General features: G+C 45.0%; 1 protein-coding gene across 1 annotated transcript in view; it reads right to left on the minus strand.

Annotated features, from left to right (window-relative positions):
- Positions 1 to 1,953: 1,953 nt before the first annotated feature.
- The window catches only part of LOC118560219 (NLR family CARD domain-containing protein 3-like), a 60,263-nt gene continuing 40,699 nt past the window's right edge, over positions 1,954 to 21,517 (minus strand). Inside the window, exons 4-5 of the mRNA XM_036131055.1 lie at positions 17,886 to 19,662; positions 1,954 to 2,143 (exon numbers count right to left, since the gene is read on the minus strand). Of these exons, the coding sequence (XP_035986948.1) occupies positions 1,954 to 2,143; positions 17,886 to 19,662 (1,967 nt within the window). The remainder of the gene's footprint in view (positions 2,144 to 17,885; positions 19,663 to 21,517) is intronic.

The raw sequence follows: 21,517 nt of genomic DNA on the forward strand, positions 1-21,517 counted from the left end.
TGGAGGCTGAAACAGAGGAAAGCCTCTGGGGGGAAGCAGCCTGGGGGGAAGCCTCAGCATCCCCCCAGGCTGCTGAGGACCTGTGCAGATGAGCTCTGTGAGGTCCTCAGCTACATCTACAACCTGAGCCTCAGCCTCGGGGTGGTGCCCACCCTGTGGAAGACCTCCTGTGTGGTACCGGTTCCCAAAACACCCCACGCCAGGGAACCGGCCCACTTCAGACCAGTTACTCTAACCTCCCACCTGATGAAGACCATGGAGCGCCTCATCCTTGCTCACCTGCGCACTGTGGTGAGCCTCACCCTGGATCCGCTGCAGTTGTCCTACCGGCCCAACATACAGGTAGAGGACGCCATCATCTACCTGCTGCAGCGGGCGCTCACCGGGAGCGCTCTGAGAGTCATGTTCTTTGACTTCTCCAGCGCTTTCAACACTATCAGACTGGTGCTGCTGAGGGAGAAGCTGGAGGACGCTGGAGTGGACAAGCATCTGGCTGACTGGACCATCGACTACCTCACTGACCATCGGCTACCTCACTGACCATGGTCTACCTCACTGACCATAGACTACCTCACTGACCGCCCTGAGCACATGCGGCTAGATGGCTGATAGTCAGAGGTGGCACTCTGCAGCACCGGGGCCCCCCAGGGCACCGTCCTGTCTCCATTTCTTTTCACCCTCTACACCTCGGACTTCACCTATAACACAGACAGCTGCCACCTTCAGAAGTTCTCTGATGACTCGGCCAATGTGGGCTGCGTGTCTGAAGGGAACGAGCTGGAGTACCGGTCAGTCATCACGAACTTTGTGGACTGGAGTGAGAAGAACCATCTGTGCTTAAACACCAGTAAGACCAAGGAGATGGTGATCGACTTCAGGAGAAGACCCCCACCTCACTCACCTGTGAACATCCAGGGGCAGGACATAGAAACTGTGGAGGGTTTCAAATACCTGGGTGTTCACGTCAACAATAAACTGGACTGGACTCATAACACCGATGCTCTGTGTAAGAAGGGCCAGAGCCGCCTCCACCTCCTGAGGAGGCTGAGGTCCTTTGGTGTGAGCAGGCCTCTGCTAAAACCTTTTTATGACTCTGTGGTGGCCTCAGCTCTTCTCTACGCTGTCGTCTGCTGGGCTCCTGGCAGCACAGAGTGGGACAGAAAGAGGCTGAATAAGCTGGTGAGGAAGGCCACTTCTGTCCTGGGCTGCTCTCTGGACTCAGTGGAGGAAGTGGCTGAGAGGAGGGTGTTGTCCAAGCACACATCCATCATGGACAACACCTTCCATCCCCTGCACCAGACTGTAGAGGAGCTGAGCAGTTCCTTTAGTGCCAGACTCAGACATCCTGTCTGTAAGAAGGAGCGCTACCGCAGGTCATTCATTCCTGCTGCTACCAGATTATACAATGCTGCACTATAACTGCAACTGTAACTGTAATAACGAATGTGCAATAATCTATTTAATACACTGTGCTATAACCCATGCAATAACCCTGAAAGAAGTGACTTCTGCTGCTACCACCACGTGAATATATGTCAATACATATGTATATATACATATATGCACATCTTAGTGTATGTACACTTGACATCATCTGCCTACTCTGATTTTTTTATTCTTATTTTGCTTTGATCCACTGTATATATGAAGACACACTGTATATAACTGATGCACCTTTTTCCTTCTTTTGGCACCGTCTTCTGACTATTGAGCCATGTGACAAGTACATTTATCCAATGTGAGATCAATAAAGCCTATCTTATCTCTCTTCCTAATTTTTGTTCTTCACTCAAAAACATTTTAAGTGTTAAATGTTCAATACTGAAAATATCAAAGAAGAAAATAAATAATTGACAAGGCAAAATATTTGGACAGCAGGTTGTCTGTAAAGAAAAACTGTCAGAACAAAACTATTAATTAAAATAAGTTTTAAAATAGCAGTGAAGACAAAACTTACCCCAGCTTCTTTACTTTACAGAATGGAGTCTCCAGGATCTCACAGAGACGATTCATCTCAGAGTCTCCAAAGGTTCCTCCTCTATTATAGATCTGATCTATTTCCAGGTCAGTCAGGGAGGGGTTGGACTTCAGAGCTGAGGCCACAACTTCACATTCAGTCAGTGAGAGACTACAGCCCACTAGTCTGTGATGAGAGAAAGAATGAGATCAGTTGTAGTTAAATCAGACTAATAAACACTGATAAACAGACTAAAAGATGATGACTAAACAGTGATGTCATCATCAGATGAACATCTGCTCTTCACATTAATGTCCTGTTTGACCCACACAGAGAATCTCTTCAGTCTCTTCAGGTCTTGGTTCTACTGCAGAGCTGCTGTGTCTCTGCTTTGGTTAAAAGCTTCATTTAACCACAGAGATGAAGAAAGATCATCTAGAGTAAAACAACAGAACTGACTAAATCTATCTGGATGTCCATGTTAGCATTTGGCCGTCTCCTCTATGTAAATTATCACCAGATTATCTGCGACGCGAAAGATGTGCGGCAGATCCAGATCGAGTCCAAGCAGAAGTGAACCCCAGGACCGAGAGCAACGAGACCACAGTGGGGCAATGGTGAGGCGCACCTGGGCCGAGAACTGCCACTCAAGTTGCTATGCACAATGGCCGGACGGGGAGGAACCCATCCGAGCCAGGGACGAGGGCAGGATGGAGGAGAGGCTCAGGGAAGACGCTGGGCCCCTCGTCTCAACCGCTGGGTCAATAACTTGGGGGGTGGAGTGCAGAAAGACGCTGAGCATAAATAGCTGACCCACTCTACCTACAGGAATTGTAGGATTGTTTGGTGCTGGACTTTTTATTATATTTTAGGGTGTTTGCATTTTTAAGTAAAGCTTTTAGGGTTATTTGCTGTACAGTTTTTAGGCTTTACTTTTATTGTAATAAAGTGTTTAAAATTTTAATCTTGTTGGTTTTAAATGCACTGCTCACCCCTGCAATATCAAGCCTGTTTTATTCTTAGTTTAATTTGTTTGGTGGACTCATTAGTTTTGTTATTGATAATAATCTTAAGTTTACCACTCGGGTCCCACATAATTTGGCGTTGTTGACAGGATCGCAGGTTTGTGAGTAGTGTTTTTAATAGAGATCTTAATTTCATCTGTTTGTACTCTCTTATGCTCTTTTCTTCCGTTGCTCTGTGAAGGCCAAGATCTTGAAGAATGATAAAAAGAACTGGTTTTGGAGACTATTCTAGTGGTCCAGGGACTGGCACTGTTTTAGTGTGGGGGGATGTAGGAAGGTGGATTTTTTGTATGTGCATGTCTTTTTGTTTCAGCTTTGTTTGGTTGCATGGTTGTATGTATATTTATTTGCATGCTTTTTGGAGACACCAGATCCTACCCCTTTCCTCTGGCCACTGACTGATTACACAGGTGTATCTCATCCAGAGTGATGAGGCAGGAAGAAAAAGGGCGGCCACACCCAGTCAGAGAAGCAGGAGAGAGGGCAGAGACTGACAGAGCAGGCTGTGGAGGGCTGCCAGCGCCCGGCCAGTGCTTGGGCAGCAGCTGACCGACGAGCAGTGATCGAAAGGAACCTGAAGAGGCATCTTGAGAGAAGCGCTGTCCAGCAACACTGCGACGCGAAAGATGTGCGGCAGATCCAGATCGAGTCCAAGCAGAAGTGAACCCCAGGACCAAGAGCAACGAGACCACAGTGGGGCAATGGTGAGGCGCACCTGGGCCGAGAACTGACGCTCAAGTTGCTATGGACAATGGCCGGACGGGGAGGAACCCATCCGAGCCAGGGACGAGGGCAGGATGGAGGAGACGCTGGCCCCCTCTGCTCAACCGCTGGGTCAATAACTTGGGGGGTGGAATGCAGAAGGACGCTGAGCATAAATAGCTGACCCACTCTACCTACAGGAATTGCAGGATTGTTTGGTGCTGGACTTTTTATTATTTTTTAGGGTGTTTGCATTTTTAAGTAAAGCTTTTAGGGTTATTTGCTGTACAGTTTTTAGGCTTTACTTTTATTGTAATAAAGTGTTTAAAATTTTAATCTTGTTGGTTTTAAATGCACTGCTCACTCCTGCAATATCAAACCTGTTTTATTCTTAGTTTAATTTGTTTGGTGGACTCATTAGTTTTGTTATTGATAATAATCTTAAGTTTACCACTCGGGTCCCACATATACATACAAGTGACGCCTCTTCCTTTTACTGGAAGTGACCAAACTGGGTAAAATTACTGGTAATGTATCAAAAAGAAACCAGGAGGCTCCAGTTTTCATTTAGTAAAGAGAGTCATGACTTAATGTAACAGATAACGGCGTTACGTTACTTCCAATAGAACACAGTGTAATAGCTGAAGTACATTCTACCTGCTGCTGTCTGCAGTGGAGGGGGCCCTATTTCATTTACTACAAAGTCTGTTTTAGCTTAATATATTGCTGCAAGAGAAGATTTTGTTACAACCATTTATAGCTGCTTGCAGCTTGTTAATGTGCAATAATGATCAAGTTCTTTTTTTGTTTTTGTTTTTTCCCCCGTGTCCTGTCTATCAATGTGGCTATAAGAATTAATGTCTTATTGCCAAATGAAGCTTGACAGCTTTTGCTTTCACAAGTGGAGCATCGGCTATTGACCTATTGCTCCGCTTGATTCATGCTTGTAAGAAGCTTTATTGTAATTTATGTAAGATGCAAACAACTTATGTGGACAATGGGAAAATTAAACAGCAAAGGAAAAGCAAGAAGAGAAAGAGAACAAAAGAGGTGAAGGAAAGAGTTAACAAGGGAGAGATTGAGAATACGGTGTCAGTCTGCTTCGTGACCTGCAAAGAGATATGTAAAAGGAACAGCAAACAGATTTAGTATAACAGAAACAGTGAAGTAACACCATGATGTTGCCGCTGAATTACATGTATTATTTGAACTAATTGTTGAAAAGGATGACGGGCATTCTGTATAGAAGTGAACACTGAGTACCTGGAGCCTAGCCCCCGTAGGTGTTGGAGAGTGCATTTGTGTATGTAAAATTTATACAAGGAAAAGGGGCTCAAAAGTGGATATGAAGAACCAAAGAACTGCCTTCCTCGAGCACACAGGACGGCCCCGGGGGACCCATAACTCCGGACCCCAGAGGGGCCCCCAGAGTAGAGCGCCCAGGAGGGTCCAGCCACGGGGCACTGCCCCTCCCCATCCGAGGAAGAGGAGAGACGGCCCCGAGGAAAACCCACAGCCGCCGCAGTGCCGAAGCCCCCAGGAGTCGCAGAGGCGAGCACGCGGGCCCCGCCGGCAGCCAGCCCCGCTGGAACGGGACCGGCCATGGGCCACAGAGCCCCCAGACCCCAGGGGAGCCCCACCCCCCGCTGGGAGCCAGGCCCCGAGAAGCAGCCACCAGGGCCGAACCGGCACCCACCCGGAGATCCGCCCCAACCCCAAGCGCCACCAATGCACCAGCAAGCCCAAACCCCAGCCAGCAGAGGGGGCCAGGACAGGGGAGACTTGAGATGTTCATGGGAGGGGGAGCAAACCCGACCCAAACCTCTAAAATAATAAATAAAAAAATAAATAAAGGAACACAAACTAATTCACACCTTCCCACCCTAGTGCGACACTCACAACACACAAAAAAGGGGGACGCATTACACACACTTGCACGTGATTCTTCCATACATACTACTGACCACTAGTGGGGGGCAGGGGGAACCACCATCCTCACTAACTGCTCGAACCCGGGCCCCTATCCCGCCCCGAACCGGACGCCCCCGGCCCGAGCCGCCCCAGGGAGGGGGGGGACACAATGACCCGCACGGGCCACCGAACCCCCCCCCCCCTTCCCCCCCCTCGCTATCTACCAAAACCTGCTCTCCCTACATCCCACCCAAGCCATACTACCCCCCCACCACCTTTTGGGGAGAGCAGAGGCGCCAGCCCCGGCCACCAGCCCTGGCACCGGCCCCACAGCAACCTCCCCCCAGACCCTGAACCCGGCGCACCGCCACCCCTCCAGGCCCCAAACTCCAAGCGGCGGCCAGAGAGCGGGGCCGTGGAAAAGACCCCGGTCCACCCTACGCCTGCTCGAATGTTGTGTTGTTGCATGTTGTTCCTAAGTTTGTTTAAAACTGGGAGTGCTGAAGTGGGTGCCCAGCACAGACCGCCCCCCCTCCGGAAGGCAGCTGGTGCCAGCGCACCCCCCCCGAGCAATTGCCCAGAACTGTCGATGTCTAAATGCGGGAGGGGATGGAGGGAGACATCCGAGGCGAGGGCACATAAAATGAGCCCCCCCACAGACGTCCTTGCCCCCCTCCCCTCCATATATATGCATTGTGAGAATGTTTTAAATGAAAGTGTCTAAAATGCATAATAAAATTGGGGTAGGGACATCACCAGAAAGTGGCAACCTCCAGTAACGCCCCCTCCCCAAATTTTTACATGTATGGCAGTATGATGGAGCCGGCGGAGGGAGGCCACGGGGATGGGGAGGAAAAACTGGTGGGCCTGCTGCCCTCCCAGGGAGCCAGCTCCCCTACTGACTCCATTAGGCAGCCCCGCTCCCTGGGAGCCCGCAAAGAGAAGGGGGCCCCGCCAGCAGTTCCACCCACCACGGCCCGGGAGCCAGAGACAGGCGCCAGGGTCCACGAACCAACACCTGCCGGGACCAACCCCCCCCCCCCCCAACACACCCACCAAACCCATAAAAAGGGGAGGGGAAGATCCCGGCCAGCAAGCCCGCGCGGGCCACCCGGAACCCCCTCCAGAACGGCACGCACCGAGGGAGCCCGGAACAGGAACACAACAGGGGCCTGGAGATCGAGCCCTTCAAACTTATACCCCCCACTACCCCCCACCCGTAGGCCAGATCCCACCCCAGTACTAACATTCATACGACTCACCGTACATGCCACAAAAGACATCCAGGTTTGGTTAGATCCACTCCCCCCCCCCATATGCAGACCACCAACCCCCCCCCCCCCTCCGGCAGACAGCCCAAGAGGGGGGAGAGCATCTGCCCCTAGATGTTGAAGTCCATGCACCGCCCCCCGCCAGCACAACAGGCCCTCCCAGTACACCAGCGGGAGCGGAGCAGACACCCGGGCAAACGCCGGCCCAGACCCCAAGCGGCATACCCCATGAGACCTGAAACCACCCCGGACCCGCCCAGCGGGAGCGCAGCTACCAGGTCAGTAACCCGCATCCGTCTCCGCTGGTTCAAAAACATTTGGTTTATTTATTGTTCTTCTATGATGAAAATTGAGTATAATAATAATCATATCTACATAGAAAATTGATAGATGTCTTGACTCTAGACTCACTTGTGCCACCACACACTAAAATGGTAGATTAGTGGACAATGTTTTCAGATTTATGCTCCATTCAATATTAGGCACCTGCCTTAGCATTTGCAATGAGGAGGCAGTGCCGTGCGTGTTGGGGTTTCGAGTTACCATGTCAACACAATAAGCGAAAGACTACCCCAAAAAAACCCATAGGAATGAATGGAGTCGGGTCGAAAGAAAGCCTCAAAAAAGCCTCCAAATGGCCATTTTCAGCACTGTACTGTATTGTCATGCTTTCACCTACGAACACCGTTTAACTTTCAGTTTGTAGATATATCTGTGAACTACTCAGAAGTGAAAACGGGATGTGGATATCTTTTATTGTCTCTTCACAGTGACTCATCAAAGCACATGTCCAAAAATCAGCGAAATCATCGTTTATAATGGAAGTCAATGACGGAATTCTCAGAGTCTCAGAGTGGCCCACTCTAGCGTTTTCAAAGATTTCACAACTCCGAACAACTTCAGCCTACTCGCTCAATTTTCACTCTACGTAGACAAATTATACATCAAAACTTAGGAATTTATGTCAGGATTCAGGGAATGTAACCCTCATTGGTGTAGGATTTATAGATTTTTCGCAAATCACCTCAGAGCGACACTAACCCAAAACCTTCCCCATTCATTTCTTATGGAGCGGTTTTCAAAAATGACACCTGAAAATCCAAAACATCACATGTTTTTGCATCGTCGCTACTCCTAAACCGTTTTATGTACAGGCATGAGACTTTCACACATGAATTTCCCGACCCTTCTGGCACTCACAAAAAAGGAATTTTTTGGATAACTGTTACGGTTTTTCCGCAGGAACAATTTGTTAGGGAGTAGCGAATGTGCAAAATCCTGAAAACGCTTTGGAGCTGCATCATTCGACATGATCCACTTTTTTACATCATCGCTGTGCCTACACCGATTTTTGTACAAGCATTAAAAAATGTACACGATAGTCCTCAAATCCTGCTGATTTTCACAGTGAAAGAATTATTTTGATATCTCTTACACTTTTTCAGCTAGAGCGATTTGTTCGGGACCATTTTTAGAGGATTTCTAAAGTTCCATAAAAATCCCCTTTATATCATAATTGTTTACGCCTTTATTAAAATATTTCCAGCAAAAACCGATAGCTTGTCTTCTTCCCCTATCCGTTACGAGATAAACGCAGAATTACGTCTCTACCATTTAGGGTTCCGAAGAAATCGAGTGTTGTTCGAGGCAATGTTCTCCATTATAATCCAATGGGACATAGTCTGACCCAAAGTGTCATGCCTGCAGTAGACTCGTCAGCTGCAGGTGTGAGTGAGTTTCCATAACAATGGAACTCTGCTGGCCAGAGGTTACTACAGGTCAGGGACAGGCCCCATTAACAATGAATGGCAACTTTCCACCCCCACTGCAGTGGCTGTGATGAATGTAGGAATCTGAAATTCGCACAGTCACTTCCTCTTAACATTTTTAAATTTTCCAGTGATTATCAGCCATGTGTCACTTTTCTGTCCCATTTTGGATTTCACATGCCTTCCTATTGGGCCTTTGCTTCCAACAGGACCTGGCAGGATGCCCAGAGACGACTCAATTGGCCAATACAGCACCACCCACCTGTGGGAAATGGCGCTACACACCATTTTGGTCAAATGTTAAGTTCTGGGCCCAGATGTGGTGAGGCTGAGTTGCTAAAGGAGGCCAATCTGACCCATGACCTTTGGTGACCTTTGGTGACATTTTTTTTTTTTTTTTTTTTTTTTAATCAGGACAGTGCACATTAATGAACAGTCATATACTCTTGTACAGATTGTAAATGAGCCAGATTATAGCATAGATGCTAATTTACATCTGTCGTCCTGATACATTAAGTATTGGCACCCTATTCGAGGCACTTCCCAGTACAGGATTTGGACCAAACTAACAGAGTACCATCACCTGGTGATACTGAACACAACCTTGTTAGCGGCTAAAAGTTAGCATGTTGCTAACCGGAAGTAGCTATAGGAAGCTCTTACAAACTTCTGCTTCACAGAGTCTGTACTTCCTTTAGAGAGAAAGCTCCACATCAAATTTGGGCTACAACACATAAAGCATCTCCAAGCTATGAGGTGTCAAATATCCAATGCCTTTTTAATGGGGTACGAAACCCCTTATATTCCCAGAAATGCATGACCATATATGGCTACAGTAAAGCTCAGACACAAAGTGCAAGCTTTGCATGCAAGAGGTCACAGGATTGAATCCTGGTGTGGGAAACTAACCGTTTTATATTATATTCCCCACAGTGTATATCAAAACATGTGTTCTGACCTCATGAAGTATTTTTTGTACCACCCGCCAGTTTGAGTTACCATGGCAACGTTATAAACAACGTATTTTTTCCCTATTTGAGGCACTTCCAAGTAGAGGATTTGGACCAAACTAACAGAGTACCATCAACCGGTTATACTGAACACAACCTTGTTAGCGGCTAATGGTTAACGGCTAACTGGAAGTAGCTTTAGGAAGGTCTCACCATCTTCTGCTTCACATAGTATGTACTTCCTTTAGAGAGAAATCTCCACAACAAATTTGGGCTACGTCGCATAAAGCATCTTCAAACTATGAGGTGTCAAATATCCAATGCTTTTTTAATGGGGGACGAAACCCCTTATATTCCCAGAAATGCATGACCATATATGGCTACAGTATAGCTCCATTGACCTAACATGGCACTGTTCGACGGCTGCTGCGGGTGCTGTGAAGACCGTAGGAAACTGAAATTCGCAGTTTTACTTACGGTACGCACCACGAGGCAGGCGGCTTGCTAAATGTCTTCAGAAAGTTTCTAGTTTATTCATTATTATGTATTTTATATATGACCCTTGAACTCTGAATTTGTTTTAAAGTTCCACTAACAGGAAAGTGGTCCTAATGCTTTGACATGTTAGATCACATAAAGTAAGTGAATAGCTCCTTTATCTAGTCAGTAGTAGTAGTAGTAGCAAAGGCCTCTGGTGTTTTAAAGCCAGACCTATCAGCTCTGAGCCACTCTGAGCATTAAAGCCACTCACACCTGCAGATGGAGGCAAAGGAGAAGGCCGGCTCAGCTTCAGGTAAGCTCCACCTGCTACCAGGCTCCACTTTGCCCTCTTTCACAAGGCCATGGCTGATGTTCTGTGTGTGGGTGAGCATCAGTGTTTGGCTTCTGTGTGTTATGTGTTATTGATTCAGGGCCCAAAGCTGCAGTCTGCTATAGCAATGTGAAAGGTGCTGCTGAGATCAGAGCAGAGCTGGGAGAGCAGCAGGCTGCTGCTGCTGCTAATGCTGCTAGCTGCTGCTGCTGCTACTGCTGCTGCTAATGCTCCTGCTGCTGCTAATGCTGCTGCTGCTACTCCTGCTGCTGCTGCTACTGCTGCCGCTGCTGCTGCTGCTGCTGCTAATGCTGCTGCTCCTGATGCCGCCGCCGCCGCTGCTGCTGCTGCTGCTAATGCTAATGCTCCTGCTGCTGCTAATGCTGCTGCTACTCCTGCTGCTGCTCCTGCTGCCGCTGCTGCTGCTCCTGCTGCTGCTGCTGCTAATGCTCCTGCTGCTGCTACTGCCGCTGCTGCTGCTGCTATTGCTGCTGCTGCTATTGCTGCTGCTGCTAATGCTAAGGCTGCTGCTAATGCTGCTGCTGCTGCTGATGATGATGAGGGTGGCTTTACTTCTGCTCTGTTTCTGTTTGCTGCATCTTGATAAAATCACTGTTTCCTTTTAATTAGTAAGTCAGTAATCAGTTATTATTTCCTGAGTTACAACCTTCAGGCAATCAGTCTAATGGTGAACATGATTAAATTATCAATCATGGTTGATGATGAAATCCAACTCCACAAAATAATCCAGTAGCTCTTAGACAGCTGCTAAAGCATCTCAGCTGAAGTCTGTAGCCTGGTGTCTTTGGACAGGATCAAAGACGCTCTAAATGGAACGCTTTCTGACCTCCGTTAACACCACTTAGTGTGGGGCGGTTGATGCGTCACTTTGTGCTTGAATTAAAATCTAATTAATAATAAAACATGATTATTTGGAAGTAGTTCTAGACTAACAGACATCCATAACAAACTGTTAGCCCAAATACAGCAGCAGCTGTGGCAGCTGGCGCTGCCCCCTGGTGGCAGACTCATGCCAGTGAAGGTGGCAGCAGAAGTGCCACTAGTAGCTGCTGCTGCCACACATTGTGCTGCTGCTGGAGAGCTGGAAAACTGGAGAAATGTCTCATTTTCTGGTAGCAGTTAAAAGAAGAGCAACAGCGTTTTAGACCAGCTGCAGTCAACCCTCTAGAGCAGGGGTGTCAAACATACGGCCCGCCGAACAATTTAGTCCGGCCCTGTGGCTAAATGCATTATCATTATTAAAAAAAAAAAAAAATTCTCCCAGTGTTCTGTCTGGCAATGTGGCAATAAGAATTAACTTGTCTTAATGCCAAAAAGAGCTCATCAGATTTGACTTTCACAAGTGGAGCAGTACTGCTTTTGCCATAGTGCTCCGCTTGATTTATGAATGTGAATAGTTTTATTATGATTCATGTGGGGAATATCTCAAATGATATGGACACTACAATGGGAAAGTAGGAGAGGAAAGGAAGAACAATAAGAAAAAAAAAGGTGAAAGAAAGAGGAGATAAAAGGAAGAGAATGATGAAACAATTATTGAAAAAAACACGTACTTCGTTTAATTGAAAATATGCAGTTCCTATATTGTCCACGAGGGGCACTGTGTTTTAACTAGAAAAATTTGCATTTCCTGCGAAAATGCACTGTGAATGCAGATTGCTGAATGATTGAGCAAAAGATGCAGAAGATCTTTGAAGAAGAGAAAAAATAGCTGAAAAGCATTGAAGAAGTTGAAAAAGTGTTAGAAGTTGAAAAAGTTGAAGAATTTGAAAGAGTTGAAGAATTTGAACATGAAAGAACAATAGCTGAATTATTAGAAGAAGAAAAAAACTGAGGGAAAGGCACCAAACATTTCCTAACTCATTCTAAACACTGAATCGTTTAACAAAGCATAAGTAGAATTTCAAACTTGAATATACTGTAGCCATATGTGGGCCTGCATTTCTAGGGAGTATAAGGGGTTTCGCCCCCATTGAAAAGCATTGGATGTTTGACACCTCCTAACTTGGAGATGCTTTACGTGACGAGGCCCAAACTTATTGTGGAGCATTCTGTATAAAGGAGGTACAGACTTTGTAAAGCAGAAGTTTGTCCGAGCTTCCTAGAGCTACTTCCAATTAGCAACATGCTAACCATTAGCCGCTAACATGGTTGTCCTCAGGATCACCGGGTGATTGTACTCTGTCAGTTTGGTCCAAATCCTGTACTGGGAAGTGCCTCAAATAGGGGTGCCAATACTTAATGTCGCCAAACGTCACCAAAGTTCATGGGTCAGATTGGCCTCCTTTAGCAACTCAGCCTCACCACATCTGGGCCCAGAACTCAATATTTGACCAAAATGGTCAGTAGCGCCATTTCCCACATGTGGGTGGTGCTGTATTGGCCAATTGGGTCGTGTCTGGGCATCATGCCAGGTCCTGTTGGAAGCAAAGGCCCAATAGGAAAGCATGTGAAATCCAAAATTGGACAGAAAAATGACACATAGCTGAAAGTCACTTGAAAATTTTAAAATGTCAAGAGGAAGTGACTGTGCAAATTTCAGATTCCTACATTAATCACAGCAACTGCGGTGAGCGTCGAAAGTTGCCATTCTATCTCAATTGATCCTCTCCCTCTGGGCCTCAGAGTTCCGTCGTCATGGAAACTCACTGACACACCTGCAGCGGCCAGTCTAGCCAAGTGCAGAGACTTTGCTCACAATAAGTCCCATTGGATTATAATGGAGAACTTTGCCCCGAACAACGCTTCATATCTCCTGATCCCTAAATGGTAGAGACGTAATTTTTTCTGCGTTTAGTTCGTAACGGATAGGGGAAGAAGAAAAGCTATCGGTTTTTGCTGGAAAAAGTTTAATAAAGGCGTAAAAAATTATGATCTAAAGGGGTTTTTTAAGGAATTTGCAAAATCCTCTAAAAACAGTCCCGAACAAATCGCTCTAGCTGAAAAAGTATAAGAGATATCAAAACAATTATTTCACTGTGAGTATCAGCAGGCTTTTGAGGACTATGTTGGTCATTTTTATGTTTGTACAAAAATCGGTGTAGGCACAGCGACGATGTAAAAAGGTGGATCATGTGGAACAATGCAGCTGTAAAGCATTTTCAGGATTTTGCACATTCGCTACTCCCGAACAAATTGTTCCTGCGGAAAAACCGTAACAGTTATCCACAAAATTCCTTTTTTGTGAGTGCCAGAAGGGTTGGGACATTCATATGTGAAAGTCTCATGCCTGTACATCAAACGGTTTAGGAGAAGCGACGATGTGAAAACGTGTGATGTTTTGGATTTTCAGACGTCTTTTTTCAAAACCGCTCCATAGGAAATGAATGGGGGAGGTTTCGGGTTTGTGTCGCTCTGAGGTGATTTGCGAAAAATCTATAAATGCTACACCAATGAGGGTTACATTTCCTGAATCCAGACAAAAATTCCTACGTTTTGATGTATAATTTATGTGGATAGGTTGAAAATTGAGCGAGTGAGAAGAAGTTGTTCGGAGAAGAAGAATTTGTTGAATTTCTAGAGTGCGCACTCTATAACTGCCTCCTTGACGACCATAGCAACGCATGTTATTTGCTGAATTTCTTGAAAAGCCAAAATTATTTTAAGGAGGTACTATATGAAAATGGTAAAAGATATGAAAAAGCTGAAATAGACCATAATAGCTGAAAGATATCACTACATTTTAAAAGTTGAATGGCGTTTCTAGCTGAAAGTAGGCTGAAGCAGTAAGCTGTCAAAAAGCAGCTGAAATGAGCGGAATTTTAGTGAATTACATTCATTTCCTATGGGAGAAAAAAAGCTGAAAATTTGCAGAAAAAGCTGAATATTTTAAAAAGTTGAAGAGTTAAAAGTACAAAAAGACATAGCCATCCATTCCAGAAGAAGCTGAATAGTTTAAAAGTTGAATGGTTGAAATGGGAGAAAAATTGTAGGAGGAGAAGCGAAGCAAAGTTTAAACAGTAAAAACGCATTTGGAAGAATAAACAGGAATAATAATAATAATAATAATAATAAAGAATAAAGAGAAACAGGATCTCAAGAACTGTGAATGCCTACTGCATTCACAGTAATTAGCAGATTAAGCTTCAGGTGTGGAAAAATTTAAATAATTTCTTAATTTTTATCTGTTTAATGTATTTTGTCATGCAGGACAGTGTTTTTAAGTTCCAAAAAATGTGAATAAATGTTTTTCAACATTGTACAATCACTGTGATCAGTTTTTATGCATAATGCACAAGTAAATGTTTAAATGAGTAAAAGTATTGTTGAAATTGCACATACTTTTCTTAAAAACACTGAGGTTATTCATAATATATTGTGTAAAAGTGAAATTAATTTAATATAAAAATCAACAAGTCCACATTTATTAGTTCTATTTAATCTTGCAATGAGTTAACTCGTGTGGCCCTCTTGAGATCAGATTAAGCTGTGTGCAGCCCCTCAACCAAAATGAGTTTGACACCCCTGCTCTAGAGTTTTATTAAGCCCAGAATAAAGTGCAGTGTAGGGATCTAAGCAAGTTTTAATTAAAGCATAGATTAAAATCTTTAGTCAGCTGTTTTAGTTTGAAAAAGCTGGACTGGACCACAGATTTTAACTAAGCATCAAAGCTAAGATTATTCTCTAGTCTTACTCCCAGGTCTGTAGCAGTCAGTGTCAGATTCTAACTATAGGGTCAACACTGATGTTAGAGACATCAATGCACCCAAACAATTTAATTCAATTCAATTTTATTTATATAGCGCCAAATCATGAAACATGTCATCTCAAGGCACTTTACAAAGTCAAGTTCAATCATATTATACAGATTGGGTCAGATTATACAGATTGGTCAAAAATTTCCTTTATAAGGGAACCAGTTGATTGCATCAAAGTCCCGACAAGCAGCATTCACTCCTGGAGAAGCGTAGAGCCACAGGGAGAGTCGTCTGCATTGTCCATGGCTTTGCAGCAATCCCTCATACTGAGCAATCATGAAGCAACAGTGGGAAGAAAAACTCCCCATTAACGGGAAGGAAAACCTCCGGCAGAACCGGGCTCAGTATGAACGGTCATCTGCCTCGACCGACTGGGGGTTACAGAAGACGCTGTAACATAAACTACTGAGAGGTTTATATATAAAACAACTATTTTTCTTTTTAGTGTCATAAAGTCAGCTGATTCAAAATGCTGCGGCAAGAGTTCTGATGAAAATCAACAAGAGGGATCATATTTCTCCAATTTTAGCTTCCCTTCATTGGCTTCCTGTTAAATCAAGAATAGAATTTAAAATTCTCCTTCTAACGTATAAAGCCCTTAATAATCAAGCTCCATCATATATCAGAGCTCTAATTACCCCGTATGTTCCTAACAGAGCACTTCGCTCTCAGACTGCATGTCTGCTGGTGGTTCCTAGAGTCTCTAAAAGTAGAATGGGAGGCAGATCCTTTAGCTATCAGGCTCCTCTCCTGTGGAACCAACTCCCAGTTTTGGTCCGTGAGGCAGACACCCTATCTATTTTTAAGACTAATGTTAAAACTTTCCTTTTTGACAAAGCTTATAGTTAGAGTGGCTCATACCCTGAGCTATCTCTATAGTTGTGCTGTGATAGGCCTAGGCTGCTGGAGGACATCAGGGTCTAATTTTCTCACTCTACTGATTTCTACTGTTCTTCAGTCTACTGTTCTCCAGTTTTGCATTGTATTACATTGAAATGACTGTCGTCATTTCAGCTTTTAACTTTTTGCTCTCTCTCTTTTTCTTCATAGTAGGTACACCTGGTCTGGCGTTCTGTTAACTGTGACATCATCCAGAGAAGACGGCTCACCCACTACTACCATCTAATGTAGAACAGATTACTAGATCAATGTGTGCTTCTGTGCTTGTTTGTCTGTCTTGTTGTGTCTCTGTTCTGTCTTCTGTAACCCCAGTCGGTCAAGGCAGATGACCGTTCATACTGAGCCCGGTTCTGCCGGAGGTTTTTCCTTCCCGTTAATGGGTGGTTTTTCTTCCCACTGTCGCTTCATGCTTGCTCAGTATGAGGGATTGCAGCAAAGCCATGTACAATGCAGATGACTCTCCCTGTGGCTCTACGGTTCCCCAGGAGTGAATGCTGCTTGTCGGGACTTTGAAGCAATCAACTGGTTTCCTTATATAGGACATTTTTGACCAATCTGTATAATCTGACCCAATCTGTATAATATGATTGAACTTGACTTTGTAAAGTGCCTTGAGATGACATGTTTCATGATTTGGCGCTATATAAATAAAATTGAATTGAATTGAATAAAGTCTGTTTTCTGGCTAAAAAAGCTAAACACTGGTTTCTCATAACTGACCCCAAAGGGACGGGGTAAAGAGAGAAGAGGAAGAGGCCAAGAATGGAGCCCTGAGGCACTCTGCATTAGTGGGACTAGTTCTCCATTCTGAAATAATTTCCCTCTGGATTATTAAAGTATTTCTGAGCGGCAACTTACAACTATTTTATACCTTTATTCAGTGATTATTTGTACATGTGGGGTCTGTTTCATTTGATCCATTGATGCGGGTCTATCTAGTAACAAAATCTATGTTACAAGAATAAAGCAGCAGCTGAATGGACTCAGTAAGGTGGAGTTTTGGTTGCAGCAGATAGAATTTCTGGAGATGAGCCAAAATCAGAGCAAACTGGATTTTCCTCAGAAATCTGGAATGGACCACAGAGCCGTTTACTGAGAAGGTGCAATATTGAGCGTAAATGTTGTGAATAGAGATTAAACAGACGTGATTCTGCTCATATCAGGCAGTCTTGGTATGTTGGAACAATCACAGGAGAACAGTTCTGTGTTTTTCTGTTTAACCCACTAACTGGACAGTAAGGTGTTGACACTCCTCTTTCACTTTTTAACCAAAGGAAAACATCATGTCTAGTCAGTTAAAAATGAGATGCAGTTGACTGGATCCATTCTCCACCGCTCCCCCAGCCCAAAAAATGAACATAATCTCACTCTTAACTTTCCCTAAAAGTTGAGAGGTGTGATGATAGCGGATCTAGTTAGCTGAAATCTTTCTCTTCTAGCTCTGTTCCAGCTCCATAACATAGTGGAACAAGCCAAAGGGCTCCTGAGAGACACTGTGGTGTTGTTAGGCTTGGCTTGTCATGGACTGTTGCTGCTGTCCTCACAACAGGAGACTATGTGAAGCTAGACAGCCACCAAGATGAAAAAAGTTCTCCACACAAGGCTTGATGTCCTCCACTTCTCTGAGGAACCTTTATTCAGAGATCTGACCAAGATGGGAGGTCTCACTCTGATTAAATATCACACCCAAACCTTTTTAACTATTGGTAGCATGGATTTACTTGGACTCATTTTAAACTATGAACTAGTTTATTATCTTATTTATGTAGTTAAAGGGCCAAAAACGTCCAGAATCGACATGAATAATGAAGAATAAACCGGACGGCAATAATGATGAATCAGCATCACACAGCGAAGACATCTGGACTCACCGAGCCTTTCTGCAGTTCCTCACAGCTGGAACCAGTCTCAGTCGTCCTGCTTCTGATGTGTTGTACTTCTCCAGGTCCAACTCATCCAGAACCTTCTCTGACATCTGCAGCATGTAGGCCAGAGCTGAGCACTGGATCTCTGAGAGCTCCTCTGATCTGTTCTCTGATTTCAGGAACTGTTGGATCTCCTGATAAACTGAGAGGTCCTTCATCTCCATCAGACAGTGGAAGATGTTGATGCTTCTGTCAGGAGAGATTCCACCAGTGTTCATCTCCTTCAGGTTGGTGATGACTCTCTGGATGGTTCCTGGACTGTTCTCTGTCTGACCCAGCAGGCCTCCTAAGAGTCTCTGGTTGGACTCCACAGAGAGGCCATGAAGGAAGCGAGCAAACAGGTCCAGTTGGCCATTTTTACTACTGAGGGATTTATACATGATTCTCTTCAGGAAGTCCTCCAGAGATGAGTAATTCTGGTCTTCTCCCATGAAGTTCTCCACCACCTGTGTGTTCCTGCTGGTGAAGCAGTGGAACATGTAGACTGCAGCCAGAAACTCCTGAATGCTCAGATGAACGAAGGAATAGACCGAGTCACTGTCCATCCCTTTCTCCTCTGTAAAGATCTCAGTGAAGAACCCTAAATAGAGAGGAGCATCTTGGACATCAATGCCACACTCTTCCAGGTCTGATTCACAGAAGATCAGGTTTCCTTTCAGAAGCTGCTCAAAAGCCAGTTTTCCAAGAGGCAGAACCTTCTCTATGTTCTCTGGAGTCCAGAGTGTTTTTAGCTCAGGTCCTCCTTCATACTTGATCTGTTTCTGTTTGATCTGAGTCTCCAGGAAGCGGATGTACATCTCAGTCAGGGTCTTTGGCAGCTCTCCTTGGTCTCTGATCTTTAACTCATACTCCAGAACATTAGCAGTGATCCAGCAGAAGACTGGGATGTGGCACATGATGAAGAGGCTTCGTGATGTCTTGATGTGGGAGATGATCCTGCTGGCCTTCTCCTCATTTTTATCAAATCTCTTCCTGAAGTACTCCTCCTTCTGTGGGTCAGTGAACCCTCTGATCTCTGTCTCCAGATCAATGAACTGCCTTTGGATCTTACCGGCTGCTGCAGGTCTCGTGGTTATCCACAGGAGAGCAGAGGGAAGCAGATTACCACTGATGAGGTTTGTGAGCAGAACATCTACTGAGGTGGACTTTCTGACATCTGTCACAGTCATGTTGTTGTGGAAGTCCAGAGGAAGTCGACTCTCATCCAGACCATCAAGGATGAAGACTACTTTGAACTGTTCAAAGCTGCAGATTTCTTTCGTCTCAGTGAAGAAGTGATGAACAAGGTCCACCAAGCTGAACTTTTCTCCTTTCAGTGCATTGAGCTTTCTGAAGGTGAAGGGAAATATGAAGTGGATGTCCTGGTTGGTTTTGTCTTCAGCCCAGTCCAGAATGAACTTCTGTATTAAGACTGTTTTGCCAATGCCAGCCACGCCCATTGTCATCACTGTTCTGATTGGATCTTTTCTTCCAGGTGGGAGTTCAAAGATGTCTTCTCGTCTGATTGTTGTTTCTAGTCCACTGGTTTTCTTGGATGCTGTTTCAATCTGTCTGATCTCATGTTCATCATTGACCTTTGTACTTCTTCCCTCTGTGATGTAGAGCTCTGTGTAGATTTGATCCAGAAAGGTTTTTTTTCCAGCTTTGGGAGTGACTTCATTCAGACTTTGGAAATTCTCCTTCAGAAACTCTTTAAGTTCTTGTTGACACTGACCAAAAACAGCTGAATAAAGACACAAGAGGAGACACTTCAGTGAGACACAAAGTATCAGAACTATTTCTAATCTTTTCAGTGGGGGTTTGCACACTAGATTTCATAAGCCTATTAAAATCCAATACTGACAGTATATATATTGGTTTTAAAGGAATGTGTCATAAATCTTCTGTGCAGCAGATAGTTGTCTATCTGTTGTGTTGTGGACCAGCTGACTGTTTGCCATTCTCTGACCTGCTCCACTCTGCTCTGCTAATTAGTGGGAGCAGCAGCACCTGTTACTGCCCTAATTACCTTCATTCCTGTTACCTGTACTCCTGCCTTTATATACCGGGCTCCCACAGTCATTCTCCACCAGTTTCTTGAAAATCCATAGTGAGAGTAGACCATGCAGCGTTCTATGCGTGTCTTGCCTGCCTTTACTTGGTCAGACTCTCATTTAGCCTCTGAATTCTGGACACCAACCTGCTGACCTGTTTTTGACCAAGTCCTCTGTCTCTCCTGTGGATACCTCTGTCTGGTTCTGCTCTCTGTGTATGACCCCCACTTGGCTTCAGATCCCCTTTCTGTTTCAGGCCTGTTCCCCTTGATCGTGAAGTGAACCTACAACCGACTTCCTGTAACTTCACCTTCATAACTACCAGGACCCAGACGGAGCCCCAGGGCCTACTTAGTGGATCCAGTGCACCCTCCTGGACTCTGATAAGGTTGGTGGCTTTATTTTAGTGTTCACTAGGACTCACAGAGTCCTTCACAGATATTAACTTGTCTAACTAACCTATTTCCATTTCAGTGGTTCCCGTGAGTGTCCCTGGTTGTTTTAATGACTCACACAGAACGTTTATTTCTGTAATTTTTTTGAAGCAGCTCATGTTGTTCAACTGAACTTTTTGGTTCTTCTGTATCAGGTATTGCAACTGTCAGGGTGCTGTTTGTCTGCTCTGGTTCTGGGTCTTTTCCCACAGGTGGTGTTGGTGACTGTGGGGACATGCCCCACACCTGCAGCTCATCTGGAGCAGATTCTGCTGGCTTCAAAAGCAGTGCTGAGACAGATGGAAGACGCCGGAGCCTTAATCAGTCGTGGTACGACGTGGCCTGACCAAGTCCTGGAGTCCTGTTTGTGAGTCTGTTTGATTCTGCTACTTTGGACTAATTTTTGGTCTCTATATTTTTGTCACAGTTGCGTGTGCTTGGATGCACTTACCTGCCCTGGAGTTTTTGATGAAGAGTGTTCCAGTGGTTTTCTATGCTTAGATTTTGCTCTGGCGCCCCCCCTCGGCCCTTACTCTTCCCAGTTCGTTGTTCTCCGACTAAGGGTAAGCCGCACATTATCTGGCACCTTCTCTGGTTTCGACACATGACTCATTAGTCCCTCTTCCCTTGCAGTCAACCCCGCCCAGTGTCTAGCAGTCTCCGTCTTGTTTTGCTTCCTGCTCCTTTAATAAATATCTTAAACTGTGTGTTGGCTTCCCGAACCATTTCTGCATGTGGGCTAAATCCTTACAAAACATGACAGCAACACATTGTCTAGAAACGGAGGTCATTACTACTACAGACTATGTTTTGGGTGAAATAAAATATTTAATTATGTAATATTATTTGACTCAGGCCCAATAATACTCAGGTCAACAGTGCTGGTATTATTGGACCTGAGTGCAGAATTTGACACTGTTTAATACTCCATTCTATTAGATCGCCTGGAAAACTGTGTCTTTCTGTTAAACTTGACTGGTTTATATCCTAGGGCCTCAATTCGATTACCTCTATAGGGTAAGGACTCTTTAGCCAAAGCGGAGTGTCGATGGTCACTATTATAAGGGCTGTCTGAATAGTGCAGTCAGCAATGAAGGAGGTAGGAAAAGTA

Source organism: Fundulus heteroclitus, unplaced genomic scaffold (assembly GCF_011125445.2).
Source record: "Fundulus heteroclitus isolate FHET01 unplaced genomic scaffold, MU-UCD_Fhet_4.1 scaffold_41, whole genome shotgun sequence".
NCBI classification, from domain to species: Eukaryota; Metazoa; Chordata; class Actinopteri; order Cyprinodontiformes; family Fundulidae; genus Fundulus; species Fundulus heteroclitus.